This window comes from Perca fluviatilis, chromosome 21, assembly GCF_010015445.1.
Source record: "Perca fluviatilis chromosome 21, GENO_Pfluv_1.0, whole genome shotgun sequence".
Lineage (NCBI taxonomy): Eukaryota > Metazoa > Chordata > Actinopteri > Perciformes > Percidae > Perca > Perca fluviatilis.
In genome coordinates, this window is record NC_053132.1 from 26,003,844 (window position 1) to 26,024,084 (window position 20,241).

The 20,241-nt window shown below is 40.5% G+C and overlaps 1 protein-coding gene across 1 annotated transcript in view; it reads left to right on the forward strand.

Annotated features, from left to right (window-relative positions):
- Window positions 1-5,165: 5,165 nt before the first annotated feature.
- Window positions 5,166-20,241, forward strand: part of hs3st3l (heparan sulfate (glucosamine) 3-O-sulfotransferase 3-like) — a 29,150-nt gene continuing 14,074 nt past the window's right edge. Inside the window, exon 1 of the mRNA XM_039789223.1 lies at window positions 5,166-5,986. Within this exon, the coding sequence (XP_039645157.1) occupies window positions 5,502-5,986 (485 nt within the window). The 5' untranslated portion in view covers window positions 5,166-5,501. The remainder of the gene's footprint in view (window positions 5,987-20,241) is intronic.

The following is a 20,241-nucleotide window of genomic DNA, read 5'->3' on the forward strand; positions in this document are numbered from 1 at the left end:
GATGACAAATATGTTAATTTTAAAGAAGATTCCCAGTGCATTAAAATAGAGTAGCTTCCGACAATGTATGATATAGACTGGGAATATAAAGTCACAGACATTCAAAATATCATAATAATTAACAGAGTGTATAACGCAGTGATGTTCAGTTCAATGTATAGTTTAAAAATAAACACATTTCTAAAACATCCTCATTTCATACATGGTGATGAAGGAGTGTATTAATCAGCTAGCTCTGGCCCTGTGTTTGATAATAAATCACTGCCTGCGCTCAGGCCCTGACCCTGGGGTCACGCTTTTATGGACGACCACTTCATCACAAAACAATCTGCTGGGCGACTGCAGACAAAAAACACAACCTCACCTGATGACCTTGCCTTATGATCCATGGAGGGATGTTGGAGAATAAAATACACAGGAAATAATAAGATAGATATATTTATTATGTCTGTATTTAATTTGGTTCTACCCCACTTCATAAATGTTTGTCATGATGGAGTAAAGGGATACTTTAGGGTGACTTTGGTGGTAAGTGTTATTGAGTAATTGGGGCACATAACAATTGTCTTATTTCAGGGTCAGTTAAGCACTGCACAGAATTTTTACTGGACTGATACCTTAGGACATTTATCAGTGCAAGGTAGCCAAAAGTTCACAACCTTTACTATACTGTACTTACTGTATATTTGGCTTTGTTGACTTATTACCCGTATTGGCATCATCAACATGGATTTACCTAATTGGTCACTCTATTTGCATTTAAAGCATTTCTAAAATATCTGAAAAATCATACACACATATTAATTTTACAAAATATACAATGGAATGACCTAAAATTAATCACATTGACAATAGTTTATGATCAGAAAACTGCATACCAGTATTATGATTGTTAGAAATATTATCTTTACTATAAATAAATATTTCTACCATTTTTTTTTTTTTTTATGATTACAGTCAAACTTTTTGGGGAGTATGTATTTACATCATTAGTTCAGTAAGGCCTCTGAAACTAAACTAAATTGAAATAAAATTAGTCATGAAAATACCATAAATAGGCCAGATACCAAGACCATTTTTTTCATTCTACTCTTGTAACTTCCTGGTTGGAAGCCACATGATAATCTGGTTTTGAAAAGTGTAGTGCAATCTGGGGATTTTTTTGGGCCTAACATACTTCAACTGCGTGTTTGAAGATGGCTCAATCAGGTTGAGAACAACATCATAACTCAAAATGTGCTCTACCAAACGGTTGAGAAATGTCACGTTGGTTAAAAAGGACAACAGGGATTGGACCCAAATGCAGACAGCAGAGGCAGCAGGATGATTTCATTGATTTATTAAAGTGCTCATATTATGCTTTTTGGCTTTTTCCTTTATTCGTTTATTGTGTTATATATCTTTTTTTGTGTGCATGCATGGGCGTCGGACTGGAGTTAAACCAATACTGATTACCAGGGCCCAAGGGGAGAGAGGGCCCTTGAAAAGTCTGGAACATATTTTATTTTACGGTGTCTATTTGCACCCCCGGTATGAATAGCCTCGGCCACACAGCTGAGCTATTTACACCCTGTGACGTAACAACAAAAAAACGTTGCTCGCGTGCACCGAAATCATGGCGGACGTTCATCTTCCATGACTGCAGAAACTGGCATATTAGGGAAGTTTTGTCTCTAAAGTTTATAACAATTGAATTTCTAGCGGAAAATGGATACTACAGTTGCGCTTTCTGTCTTCAGTGAAAGCATACAACCGTTAGTTTGTTAGTTAGTACCTATTTTTTTGTATACAGTATGGTTACCTAGCAACCGAGGCTTGAAGAAACCAAGTGGTAAAATGTTGTTCAATTCCTGAAAGAACTGCTAGGTGAGTGGTTAGTGTGCTTTCCTTTGGTATGGGAGTTTGGTGTTCGATTCCCCTGTGTGATGATCTTATTTTTTTAAATTTGGATTGGATAATTTGCGCAAGTCAGGACCCGCGAACGCGTATTTATTTTTTTTTTGCAGGGTGGTAGGGGAAGACTCATGAATATGCCTGCTCTGGTTGGGTTGGTTAGGTTTAGGCAAGAGGAGTGGGATGGTTATGGTTAGGGTAAGAATGTCAGGGCGATAATATTCCAAAAAGGTGTAATACATGAGTAGTATGGATAACTGTGTGTAAATATATGCCAATGTACTGTAAATGCACAGGGGTGCAAATAGCATACATTGATATTTGTACCAGGGGTGCAAATAGCATACACTTCTAATTGTACCATGGGTGCAAATAGCATACACTTCTAATTGCACCAGGGTACAAATAGCATACTGCTAATTGCACCAGGGGTGCAAATAGCATACAATACTAATTGTACCAGGGTGCAAATAGCATACACTTCTAATTGCACCAGGGTACAAATAGCATACTGCTAATTGTACCAGGGTGCAAATAGCATACACTGCTAATTGTACCAGGGTGCAAATAGCATACACTTCTAATTGCACCAGGGTACAAATAGCATACTGCTAATTGTACCAGGGTGCAAATAGCATACACTGCTAATTGTACCAGGGGTGCAAATTAGACACATTTAAATTGCACCAGGGTACAAATAGCATACCGCTAATTGTACCAGGGGTGCAAATAGCATACACTGCTAATTGTACCAGGGGTGCAAATAGCATACACTTCTAATTGTACCAGGGGTGCAAATAGCATACACTTCTAATTGCACCAGGGTACAAATAGCATACTGCTAATTGTACCAGGGGTGCAAATAGCATACACTGCTAATTGTACCAGGGGTGCAAATAGCATACACTTCTAATTGTACCAGGGGTGCAAATAGCATACACTTCTAATTGCACCAGGGTACAAATAGCATACTGCTAATTGTACCAGGGGTGCAAATAGCATACACTGCTAATTGTACCAGGGGTGCAAATAGCATACACTTCTAATTGTACCAGGGGTGCAAATAGCATACACTTCTAATTGCACCAGGGTACAAATAGCATACTGCTAATTGTACCAGGGGTGCAAATAGCATACACTGCTAATTGTACCAGGGGTGCAAATAGCCTCACCCTTTATTTTACCTGGATATTTTCATTTCCTAATTAAATTTCATAATGCATGTCAGAGGAAATGTAAAGTTAGTGTATTGGCTGAATAACTTTGTTGATTGACTGACTACATTTTGTATAAAAAAAAGACTAAGGTCTCATCCACCCCTTGCTAATGCGCCAAATGGTTTAGCTTTACTTCTGTGACGAACGTGCCTCACTTTGTAACACACGTTATAATGCTCACCTAGCTATTAGCGTGGAACGCCCTCATACTCTGCTTCTGACTAGCTTGTAGTGCTGACCTAGGTACTGCGCATGTGCAACTCCCAACAAAGATGGAATAGAAGTGTGATGCCTCACTCTGTAGCTAAAACAGAGAGCTCAACACACAGGGTGAAAAGAGGAGCTGCAGCAATGTGCAGTACAACAAAAATATGTTTTTTTGAAAATTAAACCATGTAAACCTCTTCTGATATAACCTCAGTTATGAAACTGAAAATGAGCATAATATGAGCACTTTAAAGATCAAGCCTACATGCTTCAAGAGTAGGATCCAGCAGGCAGGTATAGGCAGGCAACAGGCAGACAGTTAGCAGGTAACAAGAACTGTATTGCAATGATGACAAACTGGCAAGGAACAAAGGCAATGGGCTGGTATTTCTAGAGCTGGATTTAATCAGGGAATGGGAAGCAGGTGAGCGATTGTGTGATGCAGGTGAGTAGGGCAGGGAAGGCAATGCAGAGCAGATTAGGGCTGCAACTAATGATTATTTTCATAGTCGATTAATCTGTTGATTTTTTTCTCGTTTAGCCTTGATGAAAACTATGATAATCGAAATGAATGTGCATGTCGTTACTTTTAAAGTCATAATATACTATACCTCATACATTATATTGTATTATTAGTCATATTTCTGTATTTTGTATTTTGTGTAAGTGTCCTGAGATAAGAATTGAATATTTAGAGGTATAGAGTATATTGTATCTGGTGATAAAAGTAGATAGGACAGTCAAATAACACACAGTTTTATCTTGTTGAAAATGGACGGCAGATCTCTTTAGTCTCATTGCAGGACAATGCAGTGGTTTTATGGCACAGGTCACATCTGCTATGGGATAATGACAGGGGTAAGCCAAATGGAAAATGAGGTATGTGCTTATTTGTGTGTGTGTGTGTGTGTGTGTGTGTGTGTGTGTGTGTGTGTGTCTGTGTCTGTGTATCTGTGTGTGCGTGCAAGTATGTGCATGTGCTCATGTACGTGTGGTTGGAAGGGGGAACTAATGAGTCTCCTATGAGCTATTATCCATACCTTAGCTCCGCACTCTGCAATAATAAAAGCCGTCATTGCAGAGCTCCCTAACAGGAGAGTGCAACACAACACACGCCTCTGCTAATTCAAGTGATAAAGCATCCACTTATAAAGTGCAAACCTCTTCTTGGAAACATTAAATGAACAGTTTGTTTCTTTCATAATGTGTCATTTGTTTAAGAATGATATCATTTTTAAGTAGTTTTTTGTTAAAGTGAGTGAAAAATTGACACAAGTTAAGTTGTTACTTAACATTGTGAGACATTTCTGCATGATGTGTGTTCACACAGACTGTCCTCGGGGTCAGGATCAGCTGACTATTGGCAGATGCACTACAGTCTAATACGCTCTGACCACTAAGTCAATTTTGTAACCGGCTAAAGTGCCAGCTCAGAGTGTGAAAATGGCACCAATTACCCACACTTGTTTACCTACTGATAGATCCATTCCTGGGTCTACTCATCAAAGTATTTTTATGGGTACTTAAGTGACTTTATAACTATTTATCGTAGCAATTAGATGCACTATTATATGGCACAAAGCTGCAGAAGATACAATACAATGTGTGACTGGAAATCAATTAATCAATCAATCATATTAGATTAGAGTGTTAATGAGGGCATATGGGGCATGACCATCTTCTGCTCATTGGATCCATCCGATCCCAGGTTTCACCAATATATAATACTGGAATTATACACGCCTCAGGCCATGACCCTCTAATCAGGACGAGAGAGAGAGAGAGAGAGAGAGAGAGAGAGAGAGAGAGAGAGAGAGAGAGAGAGAGAGAGAGAGAGAGAGAGAGATTCCTGGACGCGAATCCCGTCATGAGCCGTTGTGGAGAGACGCAGAGTAATCCCTTGGAGTGGAAAGAGAGAAAGATCCCAGCACCAGCCCGGATGTGTTATTAGAGATTTATTGCGTTGGATGTCAGGCAAAACCTAGTTCTGATTTACTGGCTGGTTGGCTGGATTTGGGGGCTCAATGCGCTCCGGACGTTCAGCAAAAAGGAGGACGAGAGCTGCGGAGCGCACTGAGATAGACTCTCCAATAGTTAGCGTTGTGTTAACAGCGGTAAAGTATGAAGGGATGTGAGTTGAACATTTGGTAGAATGGCAACTTATCTCACATGGATTTCTGAGGGATGGCAACTTTTCACCACCACCACCACCATCAGCAGCACTATGCGAGTGCAGACCTGCGGCGGCTGTTTCATCGGCTCACCATCGCGTCCTCTCTAAGCATACTCTGCTTCTCTTTGGTTTATCTCTTCACCGGATGCTGCGAGTCGGATCTGACAGAAAACTCTGAGATCAAGCCACCCACGCGCGAGTTCCTTGTCTCAGGGTCTGGATGGCCGTACGAGAGGAACGGAACCAGCGTTGCTAAGGAGGTCACCACCGCGGTTGGCGAAAGAGCGTTCAGCGGTCATCCAGGGCTAGAGGCGAACAGCTCCGGTAAAGAATGGACAGCCACTCGGAGGTTACCCCAGGCTCTGATCATAGGGGTTAAAAAGGGAGGCACCAGAGCTCTGCTGGAGTTTCTGCGGCTCCACCCGGACATCCGTGCCTTGGGGTCGGAGCCGCACTTCTTCGACCGGCATTATGCACGGGGACTGGACTGGTACAGGTACGCACACATTACGCGGGGAATCCATCTCAGCTTTTTTTGATAAATCTATCAAATTGTATTGCTTTTCATGTTTTCTTTCCTTTTATAAACTTTAAATAGCCTACTATATTTAAAGTCTTACTTATTCTGGCCGAAATGTACACGTCTCTCATTAAAGCAGGAGGGATTTTCTTGCTCCATTTGCAATTTGTTTGACATTCCCAAAATGTAAGTCAATGCTCTTAGTGACTGCCCTTTTTATATCATTGTAATCTAAGTCAGAGAGCCACCTAGGAGCCTCCAGTCTGTGTGTTGTTTGCATACCCAAACCTATCCACAGCTATTCCAGGAGGTTTGGGGACAGTCAAAGAGACTCTGCCATCTGGCTACGCCAATCTGTGCATGTGTGCATGCATGTGCCTCCAGTGCTTGCTGTGTGCGTTTGTGCATGTGTGTGTACAGTAAGGAGAGAGGGAGAGAGAGAGAGAGAGAGAGAGAGAGAGAGAGAGAGAGAGAGAGAGAGGCCTTGCAGGATGAGTTCTCACTGAAGCAGCAGAGTAATCATCTCTGGAGCATGAGCCAGATGTTACTGTTGTCATGTGGCTTTGTTCTCATCCTGTTCCATGAAAACTTGGTAATCAGAACATGCTCACTCATGACTAAGATTCAGGGGAAGCAGATTCAAGTCGCTTAAACTGCTAGAAGATTAAGGAAAGGAAATAGACCCACAATCTCAGATATCTGGGCTTCATTTAGTTTTTTCTAAATGTGTGTACTGTGAACTTGTAGACCCCAACTATGCTCCAAACAGGTCACTAAGATTGAAAGATAGGGGGGGGGGGACTTTACCTTGCAAAATCTTACTTACAAACGTTACTCTAATGTTAGCTTTTAGATACATCAAAGTTGCATGGGGGGACTTACTTAGGCCAGGCTGTGCTTTTGAGTTATTATGTAGGGTATGACTTAAATGCTATCCATCTGCTCGTGTAAATGTAGGGTTAATAATACCACACCTAATTCCTCTCTCTATTAGATAAATTGCAGGTCAAAATAAGACTATTTAATTACACTAATTACTGTTACTTCATGGTGGAGTGGTTGAATCAGTGTCATGTCAACATCCAAAATGTCATGTCCAGCACAAATCAGTAAAACAGACAGAGGCCAGTGTACAATGACTAATAACAGTACTATAGGAAGAATAAAATAATTAATAGCTATTGTTGCATACTTTATCATGTTAGCTGTTGATAAGGATCATATTTAAATTAGCTGCTGTCTAAATTTAATAACGGAGGAACAAAAGTTTTGACGATTACTATATGTATGTATGTATGCATGTATGCATGTATGTATGTATGTATGTATGTATGTATGTATGTATGTATGCATGTATGTATAGCCTAGGCTACATTTAAGCAACATCTACATACTTGTCTAATTTATTACAGCAAATCAATGCAGAAAGTTAAATTGGTCAGAATATAGCATATACAGTATAATAAATATTATGAAATAATTAATTTAGGCTATACCTTAGTGCCTAGACCTGCCTGTTATTAGAAGAAAACAAAACACCCCACACTTTTTTTAGCCCTGTAGACCACTAACATTAATTATTTCTTGTATTTCACTCATTCACTCTAGCTAGACTATCGTTTCCATAGCCAACTAAAATATCCCTTTATCTTTACCTCAAGTAAACATAGCTAAAGTAAGAGTCATTGAAGGAACACGCCGACTTATTGGGAATTTAGCTTATTCACCGTAACCCCCAAAGTCGATACATATCCCTTTATCTGGCGGCCTGATGCCGCCAGCAGCATCAGGCCAGCACAGAACATGCAGGTGAATGGTTCCAGTAATCCTACTGCTCCGAATTGTGACAAAAGTGACAAAATAACGCCAACATGTTCCTATTTACATGTTGTGATTCGTAGAGTAAAAAAAAACGTAACATGAGACATAACTATGCCTGGCCTGATGCCGCTGGCGGCGTCAGACAGCCTCACAGCACGCACTGAGATGAGAAGGGTATGTATGGACTTGTCTAACTCTGGGGGTTACGGTGAATAAGCTAAATTCCCAATAAGTCGGTGTGTTCCTTTAACAACTTACAATTTCACACTGTATCACTCACTGTGTGTGCAGTAACAAGTTCAGACCAAAGATTCGCGACAAGACGAGATGAAACATGCAGCTTCTTGCAACGGTCTTCAGCGTTCTGAAAACTGCCAGTTTACTCCAGTGAGACAAGACGGTGTTCCATCTTCATAGCCACTGACTCGTTGTACTTCTGTCTAACCTTTGACTTTCCAGCTTTTTTGTTACTGGATATATTATTTGTTGTTTCTAAATATGAATTTGGATAACGTTAGTGATTGTGAGATTTTATTTTTCTGATTTAACGCTTTGTTTTAATGCCGCCTGGCGTCTCTCTCTTCAGTCACTCTCTATGGCGTTATATATGTGTCACATTTCTGAGCGAGTAATTGTATGTTTTGAGCGCAGAGAACTATATTTTGCAAGCACATTACATTACATTTTGAACAGAAATTAACACTCGCAAAAAATAATTTAGTTTGAGTAAACAAAACCTATTTCGGGCACAATAAATGTATTTGCATGTCTTTCTCTGCTCGTAAAGCTGCTGCGCGCCTCGCCTGTCGCTTCTCAACTCTCTTCTGCGCTGCTCAACTCTAGACACGCCTCAGATTTTCACAGCGGATACATGTGCCACAAAACCAACCAATCGCAGAATCAAAAGGTCAATTCTGATTGGCTGTTCGTCTCCAGTTAGATTGCAATATCAGGAAACAAAAATCTAGGAGTAACCGTCTTTTTCAGTCAACACTTGTTGGTACGGCAAATACCGTCTACAGTGGAGCTGTTCGACTAATGTTACTGGATTAAAACACATTTCGGTCAGTATTTTGTATTATTGACATAGCTATATCACAGAAATGTCTTAATATTTGTGTGTACTATAATGCCGTTGTTTTTGTTTGACTCATATCTCCTTATGTTTGACTCATCCTTCACAAGCAATCTAGCTAGCTCACACACAGCAGCCGACATGTCATCTGAACAGGCCTCGCAGCACTGTAACTAGCTAAGTTAGGTCTCGCAATGCGAGACTGAACAGCAGTAGGCCTGTCACACTATAGCCACATGTAAGTAGTTTTTAATACTTTGGTTACATTACCGTATTTTATTAACCTGAATTATGTTGCTATATTAGCTATATTAGCTATATTAGAATGAGCTATCCGTTGCTAATGCTAATTTATCTCAAAAAGCAGAAACGTTAGCTAACTACTGCCAAGATATGATTTCACGAGAGACCAGAGAGGTGTTATAAGACTCGTCAAGTGTTGTCATCTGTCTTAAAATGAAATCATATCTTGGCAGTAACGTTCTTTAGCTACTGATTTTTGACATAAATAAGCTAGCTAGCTAACGTTAGCAACGGATAGCTACTTTGCAAGTCAATTGAACCAACCTTAAAGAATTAAGGTTAATAAAACCCCACATCGATGTAACCAGTATTACAAACTTCTTTTAAGTGGCTGTATTGTGACATTTTAGGTTTGTTCAGATGAATATGTTGGATGCATAGACTGTATCCATGCTGGGCTAGCTAATGTTAGATTTCTTGTGAAGGATGATGTTAGTCACACACGGAGATATGTAATTCAAAAAACGGTGTTGTGATTAACACAACTATTAAGGCATGTCTGTAGTATACCGGTCGGTCAATAATATAAAATACTGTGGATCAGTGCTTTCCAACCCTTCTGGTCTGAGGTTCCCCCACATCCCTGTCATATTAACTCACATACCCACCCCGTCAATTCCCAATGTGTTCACACTATCCTATTAAAGTGAATATTCTTACATTTTCATGCAATTGAACTATTGATTCTGCGATTGGTTGGTTTTGTGGCACACTTGTAACGCTGTGAAAATCTGAGCGAGCGTGTCTAGAGTTGAGCGCGCAGAGAGAAGAGGTTGAGAGCGAGGGAGACAGGACCGGAGCGCAGCAGCTTTTACCTGCGAGCAGAGAAAGACATGCAAATACATTTATTGTGCCCGAAATAGGTTTTTGTTTACTCAAACTAAATAATTTTTTGCGAGTGTTAATTTCTGTTCAAAATGTAATGTGCTTGCAAAATATAGTTCTCTGTGCTCAAAACATACAATTACTCGCTCAGGAATGTGACACATATATAACGCCATAACTCTCTACCGTGCTTGTCCACATACCGTTACACATGGCTGGACTGGGACAAAAATTTTTTTTATATTGATATTTTGTATTGTATTGCCATTATTGTTATTATTACTATTTTGCTTAATATTGGCTAAGCAACTTTTAAAAACAGTTTTTAACAAATTTTAACTATTGTATGATTCATATTTTGTCGCTTTGGACAAAAGTGTCTGCTAAATACAATAACCATAACCATAACCCTTCCCAAAAGCTACAATAAATCTGAGAGTAGTGTATGCCCTGGAAAAGAGCTACAAGAGAAGATAATTAAGCAATTCAAGGAACACTGATGCTTGTATCAACACTGATTTTGTAGATCACACAGACTTTTCAGCTACCCAAAAGGCCAACCGCTAGCATTTTCAATGTAAGCTTAAACAGTTAGGTTACCTGACAGCCATTAACTTTAATGTTACAGCCCAACTGCTTGTTGTCGTTATGACGTGAGGCGCACACATGCACGCACGCACGCACGCACACACACACACACACACACACACACACACACACACACAGCCTCCCTCCCTTCCTGAGAGTCCCTGTTAATTTGCTTACTCCTTACCACGTCGTCAACTACTCTCTCTTCCATCTTTTCCTCACTTGTCCGTAATATGTCCATTATTACTTAAAGTGATGGTTCGGAGTAATTAACCCTAGGGTCCTTTGCACCATGACCTCGAGCCAAACACCCCCCCAGAAGCTTTTTTCACCTGGGTCTAACACTGGGCGAGTTAGCGTAGAGTAGCGTTAGCCGCTAAGTAGCTTAGCGCGGGGCTAATGGACCCACGTTTGTATCTCTTAAATGACCCCACTAAAAATGCCCGAAATGATACCAAAGGTCTACACTAGTATATATAGGTTATGCACTCATAAAACGATGGATTGGAAAGTTTGTAAGTACACCAGAAGTTTACGAACACTTGCCTGCTCTCTTCTGCTCTCTGTTGCTGTTGCTGCTGCTGCTGCTACCTGCAGTTAGACGAGTGCTTAGGGCCGTCTATAAATTACTACACCGAAAAGAGATACAACAAAAATATGTATTAATTTAATGATTAAATAAGGTAATGTCTCCAAACTTACCTCAATTATTACTTGTCTCCTGCTAGTTATATTACAGCACTTACTTTAAAAAATAAGTTAAATTAAAAATACTTTTGTTGCATCTCTTTTCGGTTGTTGTATATTTGTAGATGTCCCTAAGCACTCGTCTCACAGCAGCAACAACAACAGCAGAGAGCAGAAGCCAGCAGGCAAGTGTTATTTACATAAACTTCTGGTGTACTACAAAGTTTCTAATCCATCGTTTTATGAGGTACACCTAAACTAGCTGTATACTGTACATGCATATTAGTCGATTAGTGGTCATTAAGAGATACAAACGATGGGTCCGATAAGCCCCAGCCATATCAGCGGCTAATGCTGCAGCTAACGCATATCGTGCTTCTGAAGTTCTGAGGTCACAGAACCCTAGGGTGAATTACTCCGAACCATCACTTTAAGTTAAATCAAATTAAATCCGCTATAAAATTCAATCTTGCCCTCAGCGATGCCCTCTGCCCCCAGTCACGTGACTTTGCTTATATTCTCACACACGGAGCAGCGCAAGCCCTTCTGCCCTCACGTGAGTTTTTAACGTAATTGAGATTATGACAAATACCCTGTGAATAATAACCAAAAAAATCCACTTGAGCTTTGAATACAGCTTTAGCTTGTAACGTGTGCATCACGTCGCGCAGCATTGCATTATCCATCCATCCATCCATCTTCGTCCGCTTATCCGGTGTCGGGTCGCGGGGGGAGCAGCTCCAGCAGGGGACCCCAAACTTCCCTTTCCCGAGCAACATTAACCAGCTCCGACTGGGGGATCCCGAGGCGTTCCCAGGCCAGGTTGGAGATATAATCCCTCCACCTAGTCCTGGGTCTTCCCGGGCCGTCCTCCCAGCTGGACGTGCCTGGAACACCTCCCTAGGGAGGCCCAGGGGCATCCTCACCAGATGCCGAACCACCTCAACTGGCTCCTTTCGACGCAAAGGAGCAGTGGCCTCCTCCGAGCTCCTCACGGATGACTGAGCTTCTCACCCTATCTCTAAAGGGAGACGCCAGCCACCCTCCTGAGGAAACCCATTTCGACCGCTTGCACCCTGGATCTCGTTCTTTCGGTCATGACCCAGCCTTCATGACCATAGGTGAGGGTAGGAACGAAAACTGACCGGTAGATCGAGAGCTTTGCCTTCTGGCTCAGCTCTCTTTTCGTCACAACGGTGCGATAGATGGAATGTAATACCGCACCCGCTGCGCCGATTCTCCGACCAATCTCCCGCTCCATTGTCCCCTCACTCGCGAACAAAACCCCAAGGTACTTGAACTCCTTCACTTGGGGTAAGGACTCATTCCCTACCTGGAGAAGGCATTCCATCGGTTGCATTGCATTATATTAACGTAAAATGCTACGTTATCAACCAAAGCTAATTACATAACGTATGTTACAGCAGCAGGCTAACGTAGCTACGTTACATCCGTTACATGAGTGTGCGTTCTGTAGAGAAGAGAGAGGCTCAGGGATGTGATGGTTTGGGCTCTTGAATCATAGGTTATACGTTGTTTACAGTCAATATGTTACATGAGTTTTCAACCAACAATCAGATGTGACGTTAGTGAAAGTGAAAGTCGCCTTACTTTGTTATGACATTTATTTAAATGTCCCAATTGGTTAATGTAATAAACTTTCTTTGCATAAAAAAAAAAAGAGTATAGCCTAACGTTAGTTTTGTGTGCTTAAGTATGTCTTCACAACAAAGACGACTGAAGAAGAGAGAGACAGAGCTCAATGAAGCAGCTAAAAGATCTGCAACTTTACAGAGCTGGATTAAAACTCTCAGCAGAGCTGTGAGAGAAGCATTTGATAATGTCAAACAACCAACCTACATTATTCATTTAATGTGAAGTAGGCCTATTTTATCATCTGTTGCCTTTTTTCCAGATTAGAGCGAAAGCCCCTCCAAATGTCTGTGTACGTCCCTGTGTGTACCCCATTTAGGCTGAGTCCTTGGCAGCAGCCTGGGTTCAAATCCGACCTGCAGCCCTTTGTGGCATGTCGTCCCCTCTCTCTCTCTTTCTTTTTAGCTAACCTCAAGTGTTGTGTAAAATTTGCATGATTGTCTGAATGGTCCTACTTCTTGCCGATGGAATTTTTTTGTCGAGATTTGATTTGATCATCAGGGCAGTTGAGATCAGAGCCCCTGACAAAGATCCACTAATGGCTTTTGGAGCAGAGATTGGATCTGGAATGCTGCAATGAGCCTTGAGATGGACTGGAAATTTCCTCCTTACTGAGTTGTCTGGGATCGATAGCTCTTCTCGCTCTGACCTTGGTTTGACTCTAGCATTAGAGCGGTTAGCGTTGGTCAGCTCTGCTTCTGTTACAATTAGCAGGAAGCTTTATTCTACATTGCCCCCCCCCGCATAGGCACACAGAGGTCATGTTACACACAGCTTTTTCTCCTCTGTAGCTCTGGAGAAATCCATTAAAATTGCTCAGTTGGAAATTCACATCTTACCCGTGATGGTTTGTTCCTGAAAGAGGGCAGGACAGATGTATGGTGAAAAAAAGGGGAGATAAAATAGAGGGTTAAGAAATAAGGCTTGGGCAGAGCTGGAGATTAAAGAGTGAAGTGTAACACATCTCCACCGATCTTCATCGGTCATCAGAGCTGGACTCCTGTATGTGTCTGTAAAAGCTGACTTCTTCAGGTTCTGTTACAGTCTGGAGACTGTTCTGTCCTGCAGACAGTGGGGCAGGTTGTACTTTGTTCTTGAGGCATTATTTATTGATAAATGATTGACTCTGAGTTACTGCCACAGCATTGTTTGCTGCTGCAGTGAAGAGCTTTATTTGTTTTTTGGTGGTGGACATCAACAAGTCCTCAATGTTTATTATTCAACATGATACAATTGAATAAAATGAATGAAACATATTCCTTTAGTAATTTATAAATGAAAAAACATTTTTACATTTTTACACAGAAGTAAAAAAAGAAAACCAGCTCTAGCTGATAACCGTCAATTTGATGAAATGTCCATACCTGCCAACATTTGGTTTTCAAAATACGGGAGATTTGTGCAGGGGCATGGCGGTGCGGCGCAGGGCTTATTTGAATAAAGTGATAAAAAGATCCTAATATAGTATGTCGGAAAAGTCATAGTATAGTATGTCGAAAAAAGTGTAAAGAAGCAATAATATAGTATATCAAAAAAGTCATAATATAATACGTCGAAAAAAAGTCACAGTATATGTCGAAAAAAGTCAGTTTAGTATGTCACAAAAGTCATAGTATACTATGTCGAAAAAAGTAATAAAAACGCTATAATATAGTATGTCAAAAAAGTGATAAAAATGTTGTTATAATGTCAAAAAGAGTCATTAGTATAGTATAGTTGGTGTTAAGTGTACTGTAAGTCTGTATTCCCAACATTGCCATCTTGAGTTCAGTTTGCTTCACGTTTTCTGCCTCTGTTCTTTCATGATGAAGGATGAAATTGCCTGTGTGCCCTTATGTGCTTCTTCTGCGCGATGGTGCCGCTGTGTTTTAATTGTTGGGTAATGTGCGCTACATTAAAATCAATGCGACCCACCTTACAAACAAGCGTGGAGGTTGTCGATATGACTAGGTAAGATGCATGTCAATTGTTGCGCCCAACATTGTTGAAATTTACAGCTATATTTCGATTTCTTTGCGGGAACACACCACCTTCACCTGCCATTTTTATCTGCTCGCTTTCGGGTCTGAAGCTTGCGTAGAGATCAACTGCGCAACTGGCTTATAGGTATACTGCCAGGTTGAGGTGACAAACGGGTTGAAAATTGTATATGGTGTGTGGATTGTGTGAATAGGATGCGTTTCATACAAGATCTGGCAACTGGTCAACATTAAACAAACATATTGGTCTGATTATTTAAATGCAAATTACAGGAGTTTCCCGGGAGAAATAACAAACCGGGGGGGTCCAGGAGATAGGGCTAAAAAACGGGAGAAACCGGGGGGAAAAACACTAAATCTCTGTGAGCTTGTTGAAATACATACATGATGTTATGCTAAAAGACTGAAGCGAAAGTATGGAGCTCTGTACCCAACTGACACACACTTTTTCGGCTTAGAATTACAATAGGAACCGCTAAAAATACCACTACCTTGCCGTCCTTTGCCATGCGACTGAAATACACACTTTATTGGGTTAGAATTACGGCAACAATCGCTAAACACACTGCAAACTCAAGGTCCTCTCTTCCTTATTCATTTGTCTTGGCTTCAGATAGCTCACCGTTGTCAGCTACGGCCACTGAACAGGCTACACGTTGTAAACAGCCGTGGCCCGCTTGCCTGGTCCTTCCGTAAGGTTAGCAGTTAGCAGGGTTAGCATGGCAGCATTAGCCAGGACCAGTTGGGATCACTTTACTGGCTATGTCTCAATTGTTTTTGCGAGTAACCAACTCGGTCTAGCTATATAATTCAATGTGAGTAGCTACACAAATGTTGAAATGACATAAAATGCCTGTCCATAATAGCTGTGATAAATTAGCCTGAAGCTGGTTGGGTAGAATCTATCTCAGTTGATCCTGTTCGTTTGTTTGCTGCTTTGGCTGTACATTAAGCTGTAGAGCGCTGGCTTTACATTTTTACAGGTATATCTGGCAACCTGGCCTGGCTGTCAAACAGCAGTTGATAACAGCACACAGGCCAAAACATAAACATAAATTCTGTCACGGAACGGAAATTTAAAAAGGAGAAAATACTGGCATTAGCATTGTTGTCAGAAAAGATAGTATTTCAACTTAGCATGTTTCCTTAATATCTGATCTACAGAAATATATTACATATTGCACCTTTAAATTAAAATCTTAATCATTAAAGTAAATCGTTATATGGAAAACACTCATACATTACATCATTTAAAAATCAACGCAGCCTTCAGGGACTGTAGAGGGACAGTGAAGTGTCCATGCTGGTCTAAAATAATTCATTCAGGTGGGTGGAGGGATGATTTTAAGCCTGCACGTCCATTTGTATGAAGAGCCGATTATCATATTATTTATTTGTCACATTATGCCACGTTGTGAATTGAATTCAAAGTAAATATAAATGTTGTCATGAACACTGTTCAGCTCATCTGACCGAGATCATAAAATACAGCATATGACAAAACAATGAACAGCTGATGCAGCTGTGCTGCACGTCATATTTAATTGCTGTCGCTTTTAACGACAGCTCCGAGACGAAGATGTGTCATGTTTGTTAAATGACTGTTGCCTCGACTCCTCGCGTCTCTTCCTCATCTCCTTGGCTCGAATCTCCTGTGGGCGGGACTAAGACGCAAGGAGAGGAATCGAGGAGAGGAATCAGGGATGCACAATTTGGGAAATGGGAAAGGGCTAAGGTGAGTATCAAAATAAAACAGGAAGTGGCAACAACATAGAGAAATAAACATGAAACAAAACATGACCTAAGGGGGAGCTAGACATGATCTTGGAAAAACAACAAAAAAAACGTTACATTTCAGACAGGCATTTAGCAGCTGTAGCAACTTTAATTCAGCCAGAGGAATCCTGGAATCCCGCTGGATTAGCAAACTTTTGTTTTCAGCGTCAGCTGCTCTGAATGGCACAGACTCACATTTATATTGACCTCTTTAAGGGAGGCTTTTACCCATACATTGGTGGCTTTGTCCTGCCATGCAACACAGCACGTAGGGCTACTTTTGTTTTTGTTTGTACAGTGGATATTATTTCCATGCACAGAAGAATGGCTGCCAAAACATTTAATGTGAAGTAGGATTCAGTGAATGGGAATTAGTAGCAACCATGGATAGGCAGATTTTCTGATGAAGCCAATGGTTTGATCTCCAGGATGGGAATCGAATATTTTATATTTTTAGTATCTTTTTGGCAAATTTTCATCATTCATCATGCTGAAGTGTGAATTGGTTGAAGCTATAAGAACAGATTTGATTTTGGCTATGTTTTGTTTGTTGTGTGTGTAACTGGGGTTCAGGTGTGGTGTGGTCTATCCTGTCCCCGTAATCCGCTGGAGGTGATCACCATAAGGCCCAGACGGGTGGGGCGATCGGGCCCTCATTAAGGCCTCCCCTGGGGCTTGGAAAGCAAAGGAGGTGGGGAAGGGGGGTATGGCCTCTGTGATGGATGTCTCCTGAAGTGGACAGGGTGCAGCCACAATGGGCCGACCCCTTAATGGTCCCCCATACAGAGCAAAATGGATAAGCGGTCCACTAATATCACACACTATAACGCACTTGTTCATGCAAATAAACACAGTCAATACTCTGCTCTTTGATTGGTTATTGATTCCTCTTTAGATCAAGCATCAAAGATAAACCGATCAGATTTTACATCTTTAATCTAGCACATCTAGCCCATTCGCATTTTTCCTGCTGTACAAATGACGAATATTGCAATTGCTTCACATTTGTTAACAAAAACGTCACATGACATAGCATGCTACTGATGGGGCTCCAGAGGCGCCTGGCTTTCCCAGTTTCCACCTGCCACTCTGGGTCCCAGCTGAGGCCTAGTGCTGCATTACCATTCTCAGTCCATCCCCTGACATGTACACCAACACCTTCTTGCTTTATACTTTCATCCCAATACACACAATCCTTACTATTCCCGGCTGTACACCATCCACATCCACCTAAGCCCCCAAAGGATTAATAGCCAGTGGCCTTGGCTGGCCCGAGGTTATTCACCTGGAAGGCCTGCTAAAAATATTGGGAAATGAAGGACCAAACCTCAACGGAAAACAAAGGCTTATTATAAGATGTGGATAATCCCTCTGTGTTCATTATACTTGATGTTTGATCTCTCACACTCAATAGTAAATGGGCAGTGTAAGAATGTTATACTAAAACAGGGCTTTTAAACTAACTTCCAATTAATTGAGCAATCTCATTTTGGTGGAGATTTTCTCTGTAATACATGGTGTCACCAGACGGTTCTATTCAATTGCCAGTGATGGGCTCTAATATTTGGGAGTTCAAAGGGGAATTTCGGTATTTTTCAAACTGGACCCAATTTTCCCATGTATTTGTGTCTAACGAATAACATGTCCAGTATTGAGCAAGAGTGCTGTAACCGACAGCCGTGAACCGTGTTCCACTAAAAGTGCTTGTTTTTGCCACTGACATGCTCAGATTGTTATTATAAACATCTGACTAGGGTGCCTGGATAGCTAACTTGGTAAAGTGGGTGCCCATATATATAGGTTTACTCCTTGACGCAGCGGCCCAGGTTCGACCTCGACCTGCGGCCCTTTGCTGCATGTCGTTCCCCCTCTCTCCCCTTTCATGTCTTCAGCTGTCCTGTCAAAAATAAAGGCTGAAAATAACCCAAAAAATGATCTTAAAAAAAAAAAAAAAAAGTGTTTGACTACTTTTCCATTGGATTTTGGATTATTGCAATTCAATACAATTGTATTTAGTGACAAATCATAACATAACAGAAGTTATCTCAGGACACTTTACAGATAGAGTAGGTATAGACCAAGAGCAAGCATTTGGTGCCACAGCGAGGAAAAACTTCCTCTGACCAGCTATCTGACGTGACCGTTCGAGAGAGAGAGAGAGAGAGAGAGAGAGAGAGAGAGAGAGAGAGAGAGAAAAAAAAATAAACATAATAAACTCTGGGGCAAACAAAAGTTTACGATACTACGTTTTGTTTAGCAAGATAATCTTCACAAATAAACACCACTTTTATGATTTTAGAAGCATAAATGCAATTGCCAGAAATAAAAAGCTAATGTTAGGCTATAAATGAACTACACCACGGTCACATGACCACCACCACTAGCTTTCAAACTGCTTCCAACTGATTTTGCATGTTTGCCGTAATGGTATGTACTGACGTATTTTATATTGTAGAACAAAACATGAACATCCCTTAAGCTTGTTTTAACCCCAGACTTTATTTCAGGCATCAACCAAAAACCCATTAAAAAAAACATTGACTTCGAGACAAGGGAAATGGAAGTGCCAAAATGCAAACTCATTTCCAAGTAACCTATTAAAGAAGGAAGAGTCATATAAAATAGGTAGGAGTCATTACTCATAACGTGCATTGGTGCAAGACTTTGGTGCCAATTCCAAATAAAGTTAATGGGGCAGGCATGGCATGACAAACTATAACCCATCATATATGTGTTGTTTCACCTTTAACTGAAAAAAATGTCCCACAAAATAGCTGGAGGAATATCTAATTTGGCAATTAGTGCCACCTCCTGAATAGGAAACATTATCGAAAGCTGGCTAACATTAACCCTCCTGAATATTATTAAATATCATTAACAGTTTGATGGTTGGTTAGTTATTATTAACAAAGATGCCCAATTGCCATTGATTACATGTAGATACTGACTTAGCACCAGTGATGTACTGAGGAGTAATAACTTAAGTTTCTTGGTTTTTAGGGAAGGCAGCACTCTATAGAGCTCAACAGTGAGGTCCAGGAAGTGAAAATCCCATTCTTATTCTGAATTAGAAGTTTTAATATTAGCCATACTCAGAGGTGGGTAGAGTAGTCAAAAATTGTACTCAAGTAAAAGTACTGTTACTTCAGAATAATATGACTCAAGTAAAAGTAAAAAGTAGCCATCCAAATAATTACTTGAGTAAGAATAAAAAAGTACTCGGTGAAAAAACTACTCAAGTACTGAGTAACTGTTGAGTAACGTCTGATTTATTTTTTAACATAAGTATTCAATCAGACGGACAAAAATACAAAATAATCATCTTTAGGCAAATTATAGTTCATCCAATCAATAAAATAAATACAAATTAATTAATTACAAAATAGCTTACATTAAAATAATCCAGGTAAATTCAAGTACTTAAAAAATAAAATACATAAAATAATAATACATAAAAATAAATAAGCACAAGTAACACAAATTTCCAAACCTACTTTTTTTTACCAGGCTCTGCAGGCAGAACT